Source organism: Marmota flaviventris, chromosome 19, assembly GCF_047511675.1.
Source record: "Marmota flaviventris isolate mMarFla1 chromosome 19, mMarFla1.hap1, whole genome shotgun sequence".
Lineage (NCBI taxonomy): Eukaryota > Metazoa > Chordata > Mammalia > Rodentia > Sciuridae > Marmota > Marmota flaviventris.
In genome coordinates, this window is record NC_092516.1 from 5,351,438 (window position 1) to 5,366,866 (window position 15,429).

General features: G+C 49.0%; 1 protein-coding gene across 1 annotated transcript in view; it reads right to left on the reverse strand.

Annotated features, from left to right (window-relative positions):
* Positions 1 to 7,393, reverse strand: part of C19H16orf96 (chromosome 19 C16orf96 homolog) — a 37,821-nt gene extending 30,428 nt beyond the window's left edge. The window contains exon 1 of the mRNA XM_071605751.1: positions 6,974 to 7,393. Within this exon, the coding sequence (XP_071461852.1) occupies positions 6,974 to 7,393 (420 nt within the window). The remainder of the gene's footprint in view (positions 1 to 6,973) is intronic.
* Positions 7,394 to 15,429: the final 8,036 nt, after the last annotated feature.

The following is a 15,429-nucleotide window of genomic DNA, read 5'->3' on the forward strand; positions in this document are numbered from 1 at the left end:
CATGTCTGCTATGAAGGAGAAGAAAAAAGAAAGGGGAAGAGAAAGACAGTGTGGTACTGGTACAAGGACAGACAAGCAGATCAATGGAGTAAAACTGAGAAGCCCAGAAATAAACCCACCCAGCTACAGTCAACCGATTTCCAACAAAGGCATCAAGATTGATCCAGTAGGGAGAAAAGAATCATCTGTTGAACACATGGCACCAAGACAAAGTAGCTGTCACCATGGCCTGTGGCTGTGGTCCCAGGTATCTGGGAGGCTAAGCCAGGAGGACTGCTTAAGACCAGGTGTTCGTGGTCAGCCCAGGTCACTACTGTTCATAGCAGGGCTATGTGTAGTGAACTAATGAACCCCAACGTCCATTAGTCAGTCAGCTAAATGTGGCATTACTCGTACAGCAGAATATCATTTGATAAAAAGAAATAATAATGTGCTGATGGGTGAACCTGGAAAACAATAAGGTACAGTGAAGGATTGGGAACTCAAGCAGGCACGAGAGGAGTCACTGCTATAGATCGAGGGGTTTCTTTCTGGGTATTGAAAAATGTCCTAAAGTTAGACTGTGGTGACAGTGGCACGACTCTGTCAATACACTTAAAAAATGCATGAATTTTCTGGTAAAGTGAAATACCTCAATAAAGCTGTAAAAACTGCATTTGTGTTTCAGAAACAATGGGAGGAAATCTCAACACTGTCTATGTACAGTTAGGAGTTGCTGCTAATTTTGTTGGGAGTGACAGTGGTATTATGGGATGGGTTTTACAAATTCTCATTTGCTTAAGGTGTAAAATGCTTCTCAGAGAGATCTCCAAAGTGGAGACTGTGGGTCAGCAGCCTTCCTTCCCCGCTCCCCTCCCGTGGTAGCTGTGGGCGGCCCCGAAATGGCCAATCAGAAGCTGATCCCGCAACAGACCCCACCGACCGGGTTCCTGCCAGTGGAAGTGATTGCCCTGTCAATTCATCTCAGCCTGGACCAACCAACGACAGATGCCCCTAAACTCGGCTCAGCCAGCCTGCTGTCGGTAGTGACAATTTAGATGGCCTAGGCCCTCCTACCTCCAGCTGCCCTTAGAAGCATTGTGTTCACCTTTCCCGCCCGGACTTCCCTGGTCCTCACCTTTTGGCAGACTGGTGAGCCTCGCCCCGGGGGGAGCCCCTCCAATAAATCTTCTTTTGGTGCCTTATTCTTTTCTTTTTTTAATATTTATTTTTTAGTTGTAGCTGGACACCAGACCTTTTATATGTGGTGCTGTGGATGGAACCCAGGGCCTCGCACGTGCTAGGTGAGCGCTCTGTCACTGAGCCACAACCCCAGCCCCTGGTGCCTCATCCTGTTCCGAGGTTCCTGGTCTCGCACACCTTATCTGCTTTACAGAGACCTTCACAGATCTACTGATGCTTCCTCTATCCTCCTGTCTTCCTGGGGGGTGACCAGGGGACAAATATGGGGAGCAGAAATTACCCCAAACCCAGCCCAGATAAGTGCAGAACCCTATGGCTTGCCCTGGGGAAGGTCACCCATGAAAAGAGAAAGGCTCTTTCCTTCACGTGGCTCTGTTCTCCTGCGATGTGCCCACCCAGCCCAGACTGTAGCATGGGGACATGCCTTGGACTCCTGTTTTAGGGAACAAGGCACCAGAAGAACCCTTGCGGGAAGCGTCAGGTCTTTTTTCTGACCAGAGCGCTCCGGGCACAGTTAGGGCTTAACTGGAGCCGAGAAAACTGTCCTTCCCAGGACCTGAACTGTGGCATGTCCCACGTGGCGCCTGGCGTGGCACTGCCGCCTAGGCTTATCGGAACATGTTCCCATCCCCCCAACTTGCCAGGCACAGTGGCCCATGCCTATAATCCCAGCAACTTGGGAGGCTGAGGCAGGAGGACTGGGAATTCAAAGCCAGACTCAGCAATTTAGCAAGGCCCTAAGCAACTTAGTGAGTCTCTAAGTTGTCTCAAAATAAAATATAAAAATATAAAGAAGGCTGGGGATGTGATTCAGTGGCTAAGTACCCCTGAGTTCAATCCCAGGTTAAAAAAAAAAAAAACACAGAGAGAACTCTTCCGAAAGAAGAATAATATCCAGAATATATAAAGAACTAAAAAATTTTAACACTAAAAACCCAGTGGGGGGCTGGGGTTGTGGCTCAGTGGTAGAGCACTTGCCTAGCATGTGTGAAGCACTGGGTTCAATTCTCAGCACTGCATATAAATCAACAAAATGAAGTCCACTCACAATTTAAAAAAACACCCAATGGGCAAATGAACAGCCATTTCTCAAAAGAAAATATACCAAAGGACAACAAAAATATGAAAAAATGTTCAACACTGTTAGCAATTAGGAAAATGCAAATCAAAATTTACTGAGATTTCATCTCATACCAGTCAGATGGCAGTCATCAAGAATACAAATAATGATAAATGCTGGAAAGGATGTGGAGAAAAAGGAACATTTTTATGCTGTTGGTGGGACTGTAAATTAGTATAACCACTATGGAAATCAATACGGAAGCTCCTCAAAAGACTAGGCATGGAGGGAGGCCGGGGATATGGCTCAGTGGTAGGGCACTTGCCTAATATGCTCCAAGTCCTGGGTTCAGTCCCCAGCACTGCAAAAAAAAAAAAAAAAAAAAAAAAAGACTAGGCATGGAACTACCATAGGACTCAGCTATACCATTCCTCAGTTTTATCCTAAAGAATTAAAGTCATTCTACAGTGATACATGCATACCCAAGTTTATAGCAGCACAATTAACAATAGTCAATCTTTGGAACCCAACTTGGTAACTGTCAGTAGATAAATAGATTTAAAAATGTGTTATATATACATAATGGGGTTTATTCAGCTATAAAGAAAAATAAAATTGTCATTTGCAGGAAAATGGATGGAACCAGAGAACATTATATTAAATGAAATAAGTCTAATTCAGAAGGTCAAAGGTAGTGAAGCTAGAGAGGAAAAAGGAAAAGAAAGGTGGTAGTGGTGGTGGTGGTGGTGGTGTGGGGGGGAATCTTGTGAACATCAAAGGGACATCAGTAGAGAAAAGGGACTACACAGAGGGAAATGGGAGGGAAAAGGGAAATACTAGGGAATAATATTGGTCAAATTATATTGTTATGTTGTGTGCACGTACAAATATGTAACAACAAATCCCACTATTATGTAAACTATAATGCATCAATAAAAAATATGGGAAGGGGGGCTGGGGATTTAGCTTAGTGGTAAAGTGCCCCTGGTTCAATCTCCAGTATCCCCCCCCACCAAAAAAAAATAAGAATGCTGGCTCAGGCTAGGGCCCAATAAGGGGGTCCAAAGCAAACACCACCTCAGACAACCACATCCAGAGCTGTGGAAAATGGGAATGCTAACGTCACCTCCCAGGGAAACTTTTCTTTTCATTACTGGGGATTGAAGCCAGGGCCTCACACATGCTAGGTAAGTGTTCTACCACTGAGCTGCAGCCCAGCGCCTCCACAGCACCTTGGGAAGGTTTTGCCATTGCTCAAGTGTTCATCACTGTTATGGTTTGGGTGTGAGGTTTCCACCCTAAAGCTCTTGTGTCTCTGCAGGAATAGTCAGAGGTGAAGAGATTGAATTATGAGAACTGTAATCTAACCAGTCCGTCCTAGTTTGAATGAACTGACTGGGTGGTAACTGCAGGCAGGTGGAGCATGGCTGGAGGCAGTGGTCACTGGACCCTTGCCCTGGAAGAGTGCACTGGCCTGTGATTCCTTCCGCTCTCTCTCCTTCCTTGCTGCCATTAGGGAGCAGCTTCCCTCTGCCATGCTCTCCCGCTATGATGTCCTGCCTCACCTGGGGCCCAGAGTAATGGAGCTGACCATCCATGGAGTAAGACCTCTGACACTGTGAACCAAAATATACATTTCCTCCTCCATGTTGTTATTTTGGTCACAGCGATGACTAAAACAATTATTATTAGACCCTGATTTGCTAAAACTCCAACACGTCTTCAACACATTTATGCAACAATATAAAATACCCCCAAAACAATTGAAATATAAATGCATTTCAATCTGTGTGACACACTGCAGGTGCTCTGGTTGTTGGAAAACAGAACAAGGAGTTCTGAAATAAACAAGCAACAATATGTTGGACCCACAACTTCATGAAAGCAGCATTATACAGAACAGTCTTAATAATAGCTCACAGCATCCTTCATCTTCCCCTGTGGCTGGCTACCAGGGATTATCATTACAGATGAGAAAACCAAGGCCTCAGCCGGGCAGGCGGGGCGGCTCAGGCTGCTTGTCTACCACATGTAGAAACCCAGTCAGGGAGGAACCTGGGAACCTGCAGTTCTGGAAAGGCTCACTAGGGGAAGCTAGTGCACAGCCACCAAAGGGCAAGCTGGGTTTCCCCTGCAACCAGCTGGAGGTCAGAGGACACCCAGGCTGAGCTGGGAGCCTCCAGTATTGTTTTTGATTTTTTTTTTGGGGGGGGGGGCTTTTTTTTTTTTTTTTTGGATTGAACCCAGGGTGCTCCACCACTGAGTCATATACCCAACCCTTGTTATTCTTTCCTTTTAGACAGGGTCTCACTAAGTAGCCCAGACTAGCTTGAACTCACAGTTCTCCTACCTCAGGCTCCTGAGTTACTGGGTTATAGACACCACCACTCTGCCAGGCTGGGAAGCCCAGGCTTTCTAATCCAGAAGTCTCAAATGGGGCAGTAGCATCTGGCAATGACTGGAGGACAGACATTTGCTTGTCACAACACGGGGTGCTGCTTGTGTCACTGGGCAGAGGCCGGGGGTGCTGCCTGACCTTCTACAATACACAGGACACAAGCCATAGGAATTACTCAGCCCAAATGTCAATAGTGCTGAGAAGCCTTGCAATCTAACCCTTAATAACAACTTGCAGTGGGGCGCAAGTCCTCGAATCTGGTGGTGTGTTGACCAACAGAGCCAGTCCTTGGACCATGCCTATGGATCCCAGTCGGCTTGCTGCCAAGACGCCTTCCCCCCTCCTGGTGTCTGCCCTTGTTTCCCAAGCACTATGTGTTCTGTTTGGGGTGGGTGCTGAGACCAGCAGACTTCTGATTCTCCATTTTTGGCCTGTGCCTCTTGGGGGTGTCCAGTAAGGGCAGCAGAAGACACTGGCACAATCAGCCCAGAGCAAGGGGCTGCCAAGGTGCAGTCCAGGTGGCCCATGGCATCAACACAGCGTTTGGTTTGCCAGCCTCACTGGCTGATGGGTACAGACACTTAGCTAAGCAGCTTGCTCTAGAACCAGCTACCATGGCAACTCCCTTCAATGGGTCGCTGTGGTAAGCCATTGCAATGACTTTCCAACGGCAGGGACATTCCTTATCTGTACAAACAGGCCTCTAAGGGCTGCATGGTCAAGTCCAAACCTGTTCACGAGCCCTTTCATGAGCTGAGCAGGTGACCCTGTTCAGGGCTCAGGACATTCAAGAGCTCTAGAAGTCTTCAGCCATCAAGGCAGACTGGGGGCAGGCTGCTCTGCAGGCCTGGCACCTCACGTGCTGTGTCCACCTACCTGTGAGCCCCTCTGCCACCCTCGGCAGACTTGCCTCTAGAAGCATTTTTCCTTTTTTTGAGACGAGTCTCACTACTTTGAACTCATGGGCTCAAATGAGCCTCCTGCATCGGCCTTCGGAGTGCTGGGACTCCATGCGTGTGTACTGCTCCTGGCTAGCACTGGTGTCTAAGCCCAAGTTTCTGCTGTGGCTCAGCCTTACCAGCTCTGCTCCATTCCTGTTGGTGTGGGATATCTGCTTCCATAAAACTTCAACCTCTGGTGTCTCCAAATTGAGAGCTCATCTTTTATAGACAGCATTTAGTTAGGTCATGGGGTTTTTTAAATGAATTCTGCCAACCTGCTTTTCATGTGGTAAAAAACACACAACAATATTAAAGAGTGTGATCCCAGGGCACTTGATACAGAGACAGAAGTTATGACTGTCACCGCTCCTTACTTCCAAGACATTTTGTTCCCCTGAAAGAAAATCCTGTCTCCATTAGCAAACCACTCCTTCTCTCCTTTCCAACAGCGCTCACCCCATTTCTGCCTGCGGACGTGCCCCTCCTGGCCATTTCATGTAATTGGAATCACGCAGCTTGGGGCCTCTGGGCTGGCTCCCTCCATTCAGCACATGGCTTGCGGCTTCTCCCAGCACCGCTCTGCCCCTCTTGCCTGACAGGGCCCAGGCTTGGCCAGACTGGACTCTTCCTCCCTCCCACAAACCCAGAGCTCAGGTCCTCATATCCTGCAGGGCCCTGGGCTGGCTGACTTGCTGAGACTTCAGTGCACCTCTTTCCCTGCTCAAGTCAAATCTCAATAAACAGACTGGGCACCTAAAATATGTTGAACTCTGTGCTAAGCACTTCCTGGGCGCTCTCATCCAGTGTGAATTCTTGCTACAACCTGGGAGGAAACCATTATCGACGATTACTGACCATGACCAACCCACCCTTTCTGGCTGGCAAGAGGCTGTGCTGCCTGCTGCTCACAAACCCACACTGCCCAGGTTTCTCCCTGCTTCTCCGTCTTGTAACGCTGACCTCAAGTAGGTCACAAAACCACTCGGTGCCACTGTCTTCTGAAAACTAGACTGCCTGCCTCCTGAAGTTACTACAACACTCAAAGGACCTATCAGATGCACAGCATTTAGTCCACCTGGCACATGGTAATTGCCTCACGAAGTTACTGAGACCCTCCACCCACAAAGCAGCCACGCCCACCCCACCAGCCCTGGAAACTGGCCTATTGTGGATATTCTGTATAAATGGAACACTCCAGCATGTGTCTGTTTGTGTCTGGCTCCTTTCCTCAGTACTTGACAAGGATGCAATCTTGGGAGTTTTGATTCTGCTAGACTCCAAGGTCTGGCTCTACCCTCCCTCTGTAAAGGGATGCCCACCATGAAGGAACAGGGAGCGGCATGCTTGGGAGGAGCGCACAGGGGCTGAGAGCTTCTACAGCTGGGCTTTTACCTTGGCCATGGCTTCTTCATTGCCCTCCACCATCTTTCGGAGCTTGATGAGATGCCACAGGTCCTCGGCAGGCCGTTTGGTCCCCTGGCTGCCCTCCAGCAGCTGGGCAGTGGAGGGCAGGTCCTGCAACCCAGCCAGTTGATTCTCTATCCTGTCGAGGCGGGTCACCACACCGTCAAAGACGTTGCTGAGTCGCTTCATAGGGTTGATTACAGGCTGGGAATCTCCTTCCCCAGGCACAACCACGACCTGCGAGGTCTGGAGGAAGTCCTCATCCCCCGAGAGTTCCTTCTTGAGCTCAGCTATTTGAATGTGCTCCAGAATGCCCTTGATCAGGAGGTGCAGGGCCCTGAAATTCACCACCCCGCACTGTGGTATGGCAATGTTGGTCAGTTCCATGAATGTGAGTGAGAAGCTCATCTTGCCGGGCTGGGTTGGTGCGGCTAGGCTTCTTGGAATCCTTGGGGACAAGTGGTGGCTTCCTGTGGTCAAAGAGCTGCACAAGCAGGTCTTCAGAGGCTCGGAAGGCAGAGAGTCACAGTGGTCAGGGAAGAATGGCCTCTGTCCTGGCCAGAGATCAGATCTGATTTTCTGGTTGCTAGGACACCAGAGAACATGGTCAAGTGGGCATGCTTCCGAGAGCCAGGAGCAGGTGGTGCTCCTGGGTGAGCCACGCCCAAATAGGAACTCCATTAATATTTAATGACTACCTGAATAGTGAACAGGCAGCCCTTCATTCCTGCCCTCTGCTTGTGTAAGGCTGATGACCGTTTCCAAGAGGTATGCAGGGAAGTGAGGGAGCATGCATCTCAGAAGTCTCTAGAATCAGAAGACAGATTTCTTGGAGTCAGGAAGGCCTAGGTTTTAAGAAAAGAGGACATAGAGAAAAGAGTCTGAAGAACTAAGCTGGTTTCTTGGCAGGGCCAAACACACGCCTAGCTGCTCCAGTTTCTGGAAGGGGAGAGCAGGGAGGTGAGTGGGCGTCATTTGGTCTGTCCTGCATGTCCCTGTCTTCCTGGATGATATCGCCCTTGTTGATGATATCGCCCAGGCTCTGCTCCCCACATGAGCTGGGGCTCAGTAAGACCCCAGTTCTAATCAGGATCTCAGTCCTGCTCTGAGTCTGAAGGCATGGCTAGGAGCCAGTGGCTGCAGGGTGAGGAGGCTTTGTTGGGTCCTGTTATAGTCAGGCTCTGCTGGGTCAGTTCTGGGTCCCAACAGCAGTCTGCTTGTCCCCATCTTCTAGTGAAGCCTGCAGGGAAGTTCCTCCATTCAATGCCCCCCTGAACCTCACATTCCTGGTGCACAGCATGCAAGATGACCTGCTCAGGATTCCCACTGGCTAAGGACGACCAACCTTTCTGGCTTCCCTGAAGGAACTCTGGAAAGCAGAGTTTGACTTCCTCAAACACTCCCCAAACCACCTACCATGGACCTGATCCTAACAGCTAGATTAGTCAGTGTTCTCCAGAGACAGAACCAACATCATACACTCACACAGACACATGAGAAGGGACGTATCAGGGGAATTGTCATTATGGAGGTTGAGAAGCCCTACTGCAGGCCATATACACACTAGAGACCCTGGGATGTGGTGAGCATGGCTCAGGCTAGGTCCAAAGGCCTCAGAACCAGGGAAAGCAATGGTATAACTCTCAGTACAAGGCCAAAGGCCTGGGGTGGGGGTGTCACCCAGAAGTAAGTCCTCTCTCCTGCCTTTGGGTTCCAGGATGTGCTTGTGTCCAAGGTCAGGAAGGGAAGAATGTGATCAGTGTCTAAGTTACACAAATGGATACTTGGCCTTTTTCCTATATTTTTGTTCTCTGTGGGCCCTGGCAGTTTGGATGGTGCTCACTCGCATCAACGGCAGGTCTCCCCCACCTACCCGGCTCAGCCTCACTCACTAATCTCTGGAAGCATCCTCAGAGATAATGTCTTTTTCTAGCTATTCCTTAATTTATTCAGCCAAGTTGTCCCCTAAAACTGACCATCATATGCCCTCTTATTAACACCTCTAGGATCCCCACTGTGTTATAGGACCTAAAAATTCAAGGGGCTGTGGCTCAGTGGTAGAGTGCTCACCTAGCATGCACGAAGCCCTGGGTTCGATCCTCAGCACCACATAAATGTAAAATAAAGATATTGTGTCCACCTAAAACTTAAGAATAATATTTTTTTAAAAAATTCAGGGCTGGCGGATGCTACGGCCTAAACATGGAGGACTGAGGAACTTCCGGATCCTAGAGCCTAAACATGGACATGCACCTGAGGAACTTCCGGATCCAGGGGCCTAAACATGGATGCCTGAGGAACTTCCAGATCCTAGAGCCTCAACATGGACGTGCACCAAAGGAACTTCCAGATCCTAAACATGTACGTGTGCCTGAGGAACTTCCAGATGCTATGGCCTAAACATGGAGGACTGAGGAACTTCCGGATCCTGGGGCCTAAACATGGACACCTGAGGCACTTCCGGATCCTAGAGCCTAACATGGATGCCTAAGGAACTTCCGGACCCGGGGGGCTTAAACATGAACGTGAACCCAGTGAACTTCCTGATCCTAGGGCTTAAACATGGACGTGTGCCTGAGGAACTTCTGGATCCAGGGGCCTAAACATGGATGCCTGAGGAACTTCTGGATCCTAGAGTCTCAACATGGACATGCACCAAAGGAACTTCCGGATCCTAGAGCCTAAACTTGGACGTGCAACTGAGGAACTTCCAGATCCAGGGGCCTAAACATGGACGTGCGCCTGAGGAACTTCAGGATGCTACGTCCTAAACATGGAGGACTGAGGAACTTACGGATCCGAGAGCCCAAAGATTGATGTGCACCTGAGGAATTTCTTGATCTGGGGGCCTAAACATGGACGCCTAAGGCACTTCTGGATCCCAGAGCCTAAACATGGATGCCTGAGGAATTTCTGGATCTGGGGGCTTAAACATGGACATGCACCAAGGAACTTCCGGATCCAGGGACCTAAACATGGACGTGCACCTGAGGAACCTCTGGATCCGTGAGCCTAAATATGGATGCCTGAGGAACTTCCGGATCTGGCTGCCTAAACATGGACACCTGAGGAACTTCCGGTCCTAGAGCCTAAACATGGACGTGCACCTGAGGCACTTCCGGATGCTTCGGCCTAAACATGGATGTGTGCCCAAGGAACTTCCGGATCCGGGTGCCTAAACATGGATGTGTACCTTTGGAACCTCCGGATCCAGGGACTTAAAATGGATGTCTGAGGAACTTCCGGATCCAGGGGCCTAAACATGGACACTCTAGGCACTTCTGGATCGGAGGGCCTAAACATGGACGTGTCTCTGGAACTTCTGGGTCCTTGTGCCTATAAAGGGTAGGGCTTGACTCTCAAAAGGGATGTGGTCCACAAAGAGGAGCGGAGTATGGGGCCTGTTGGGGGGCAGACTAAGCTGTCGCACCCTGAACTTGAATGTGATGGTGGTCTCCCTTCCTGGCCTTCCCCTGGATGTCACTTCCTCCCCTTCCAGGAGGTGCCGGGGAAGAAGTGAGACCAGGCGCAGGGGCCAGGCCCTGAGGAGGGACACCGTTTTTCTCCTCACTTAGCCAGGCACCCGGCCTGGCTGGGGACAGGGACGTCTTGTGACACTGGCTGCCTCCTGCATCCCTGCCCCAGGACCTCAGGGACCACAGGTGGGGACAGTCGTTGATTCTCCCCTGGCCACTGACCCTTAGTCCCGGGGTCTGCCCAGGGAGAGTTCAGTCTCCCAGAGGGTCAGGAGGTCCCTGTGACCTGCTGCTCCTTACCCACCATCATCCTGGGCGAGCACAGGTCAGGACACCAGACGCTACTGAGAGTGACATCTTCTAGATGGGCGGCTGGGGACTTTGCCTCTGTCCCCAGGCCTCAGACACTGGATGATCCCCCACAGAGATAGAAAATAACCCCAAACTGCCCAAGACTTATTTTTAAGCTTTGGATTCTGAAATTTTCCTGCTGCCACCTTCTTTGTGAAGCCAGTTTTTCAACAGAGACAGTATTTGGGGTCGGGGGGAGGACAACAACATGGAGTTAATCAAACCAAGCTGGTACATCTGGCCCTCCAAGAAAAATCTGGATTGGAGGAAGAACAGCCATTCTCAATTGTGAAGTTCCCTTGTCTTTTTTTGTGTAAGAAAAATAAATAATCTGATGTTAACTCATCAAATTATTTTTGATGAGTGCTTGGCTCATAGGAAAACTGATTCTGTTTTATGGAATGAAGTGTTACCTGATTTTAAAATTAAAAATGAAGCCAATTAGGATTGTTAAAAAAAAAAAAAAATTCAGGGCTGCGGTTGTGGCTTAGCGGCAAAGCACTCGCCTAGCACGTGCGGGGCCCTAGGTTCGAATAAAGGTATTGTGTACAACTACAACTAAAAAATAAATATTAAAAAAATTCAAGTGACATGTTTGGGTCACACCAGGCCCTTGAGTTCTCCTGCTCTTGACAGATACGCCTCACCTGGTGGGGAAGGCTCCCGCCTGGCTAGCTCCTCCAGCACCCAGAGCAACGGCACCCTCCTGGTCCTTACCTTGGGGGTGTCACCTCCCTGCCAGGCCTCAGAAATATTCAAACCAACCAATCATACCTTCCTGAGGGAACTATGGGCACCCAACCTCTTCGTCATTACAAAGCCCACACTTCCCACAAGCCCTGCTGGTTCCCTCTGCTCCCCAGTGGATCCCGACTGGGACCTGCAGTGTCCTTCACTGGACTAATGAACTATGTCAGTCACACCTGTCCAGGGTCAGTGTTGGGTATCTGGCTGTCTGGTACTATTGAGGGCGGGTTTCCCTCCCTCCAGAACAGGTAGGCAGAGGTGATCAGAACACGGTGTGCTTCCTTGATGCATTGGGTCAATAAATGTAAATTTGTCCAACCACAGGTGGGCTCCTGGTGGTTGTGGCTGAAGGTAACTGAGATGTGATGAAATCAAGGATCTAGAAACTGGAAGGATGCTGGAATATCCAGCTGGGCCCAATGTCACCATAATGTGTAAAACAGAAAGGAAATGTGAGGGCTCCAGCCCTCCCAACAACGACCCTGCTACCCCATATCCTCTCAGTAGACTTCTTGTCAGCAGAATTGGCTTTTATATATTGGCTTTTATATATATATATGTATATATATATATATATATATATATATATATATATATATATATATAGATGGACCTTTATTATTTTTTAATTTATTAATTAGCTCATGCTAGGCAAGAGCTCTAACACTGAGCCACAACCCAAGCCCCAGAGTTGGCTTTTGCTGCATCTGACTACAAATTCCAGCTAGTCCAGTGGGGTGGGAACACACCCCTGCTCAGCCTGAGCCACAATGGGCCTGCCTGGAGTCGCCAAGAAGAACCTGCAGGTGCTCTCCTGACATTCTGGAGTAGCCATGAGGACTAGTTCACAGCCCTGGAAGGTTCAAGTCTTCCCATTCATTTTCGCACATTGTCCTACTTCAGTTCAGAGATTCTTGAATGTGCAGATCAATGTGGTGCTCAAAAGAAAAAAACTGTGTGTGTGTGTGTGTGTGTGTTTAGTTGTAGGTGGACACATACCTTTATTTTTATTATTTATTTATTTTGGTGCCGGGATCAAACACGGTTCCTCATGCATGCTCGGCAAGCACTCTACCACTGAGCCACAACCCCAGCCCCATTATGGTGATTTTCTTAAAAATAATTTTGGGAAGTTTTCAGTTTCTTTCTTTCTTTCCTTCCTTCCTTCCTTTCTTCCCTTCCTTTCCCTTTCCCTTTCCCTATCCCTCCCTTCCTTCCTTTCATCGGGGATTGCATTCAGGGGCACTTGACCACTGAGCCACATCCCCAGCCCTATTTTGTATTTTTATTTAGAGACAGGGTCTCACCGAGTTGCTTAGCACTTCATTTTTGCCGCGGCTGCCTTTGAACTCGTGTTTTTCCCATCTCAGCCTCCTGGGCTGCTGGGATTCCAGGCATGCACCACTGTGCGCAGCAGGATCCATTAATCTAAATTCATTCTATTTTCCCTCTCTTCTTTGGGTTGCAAAATCCCTATCAATCTAACTTCATACTTGCCAATTCTTTCTTCTACTACTCCACCTTTGTTTTATAGATGAGGAAATTTAAAAATTTAAGTAATTTACTGAGGTTCATATGGTGAAGAAGTAGCAGGGCTAGGACTTGGACTCAAAGTCTCAGCTGTCACCCTGCCAATCATTCTCTCAATCATCATTCATTGCATAAACATGTACTGAGGGTTGACCAGAGCCAGAAACTGTTCTAAAGGCTAGGGAAAATCAGAATTCCTGCCCTCACCAAGGAGAGATACAGCAAATAGGTGAAAATGTAAATAAAGACCCACGGGTGATGGTAAGTGCTGTGAAGATAACCAAGTGGACAATGAGACAGTGGCCATGCTGCAAATGCTCAGGGAGCCCCCTCTGTGGAGGGGACGCCTGGGTTGAGGTCTGAAGGGAGGGTGTTTCTGGGGCTCATTCAGGGTAGAGACCTTTCTCTACTTTCTAGTACTAGAAAGTAGTACACACAGCCCAGCCCAGCACATAGTAGGTGCTCAGGAAATATTTACTAACTGGATGATAGCTCCAAAGGAGCTGTCAACTCTCACGGGTCATATTAATGATAGAAATGTTATTAAATAAATTTGGTCATTCATGTTTCTGTTAGGAAACCTTACCATTTATTTACATTTGAAGATCCAGAAATGCCAAAGGTTGGCAAGTATATGAAAAGCAGAACCCTCATATGTTCTGGTAGAGTGTAAACGGCAGAGCTACTCTGGAAAACTTTTTGTCAGGCTCTACAAAATGGAATAAACACATACCTTATGACCCAGCCACCACATCCCTAGATGGGTACCCACAGAAATATTCACATACCATGTGCTGGAGTGTTTGTGACAGACTATTCACAACAGCCTTAAATCCTCACCTAGGACCACCCAGATGCCTGGGAACAGCAAACAGACAACTGGCACATTCACACAATGGATTATTAGACAGCAATGAAAATGCACATTGACAATGGCATGCCACAATAGGGATGACTTTCCCAGCTATGAAATTGGCAGAAGCTGCTATATTCAAATGAGTTCCCACTGCATGAATCCATTGCTGTCAAAAGTACAAAGATGGAGAAAGCTAATCTTTGGTGTGAGAAGTCAGGAGAGTGGTTGTCCTCAGGTGACCTCAAGGCTTGAAAGAGAAAATGAAGCAGAGTTGCTGGGGTATGGTCAGTCTGGAAACTCACCAAACCACACACACTTCTGACAGGAGCACTGTTCTTGTCAAGTCTCAGGAACTGCTACAACTCTACTGTTGACCCCACACGGCAGCTTCCCTGGGGGGTTGCTGACTCGACTCTGGTGGGCTCCTTCCCTGTTCTGCACTGGGTATGAAAGGAACTGGCCTGAGTGTGAGACTTCCTCACCCACCCCCATCAACCTGATGCATCATTAGCTTGAACGCCTCAGACAAAATCTTATGCCCATTTTGAGCACTTTCTGGCAAGTACGGAGCCAGGCACTTTGCATAGACGCCTCCTTTCATTCCACGAAGAACCTATATGAAGTTTACCTCTGTAGAGAGGTGGGACCAGCCACGGCAGACCCCAGGTGTGCCTGCTCCTCACCACCCTTGCTGCTCTCCAGGCCAGGGTACGAGGCAGCACACTGAGGCTGGAGGAGTGGCCGCTGGGGCTGCCCTCAGGGTTTGTGTTTTATCTAAGGTGAGGGGAATCTCTGTTTCCTGGTCGCCATGTCACCCTTCCACCACCATGCTCTGCCTCACCCAGGCCCAGAACAACGAAGGTGGCCTTCTACAGAATGACACCTCTGAAACCATGAGCTCGAATAAGCTTTTCCTCCTCTATGTTGTCCTTGTCAGGTCTTTTGGTCACCGTGTTGAAAAAGCTGACTAAAACAAGCGGTCACAGAGGAGACTGAAGGGTGGGGGGGTGGGGGGTCTGACTTGGTGCGGGGGCACCAGTGAGTGGGCTTGTGAAACTCACCAGACCTAACACTTGTGTGCACTTTTCCTTGTGGAGTCCCAGCATAACACTCAGGCTTAATTTTAACTTTAGACTAAAGAAGTAAATTAAGAGGGTACCTATCACCCCTGGGACTATTGGGCCAGGAAAGGCAAGGGGAGCCTTGCAGCCAGCAGAGGGCGCTAGTGTCAGGAAGACACAGGGCCTTACTTCCCCACTCCTGGGCGGCTTCTGCACAACCTAGGAGCAGACCGGCAAAGGTGTCTGGGATAGGGGAGGCCAGCCCTGCTGAGGGCAAGGGGTGTTTGTCCAGTGGCACCAGGATGAGCTTCAGGTGGCAGGCTACTGAGTGCCAAGGCACCTGTCACTAAAGGTGTGCTGGGCCCTGGCATAATGCTGCCCCAGTTTTAGTACAATCTGGACTAAAAATAAAAGGCAGTTGGC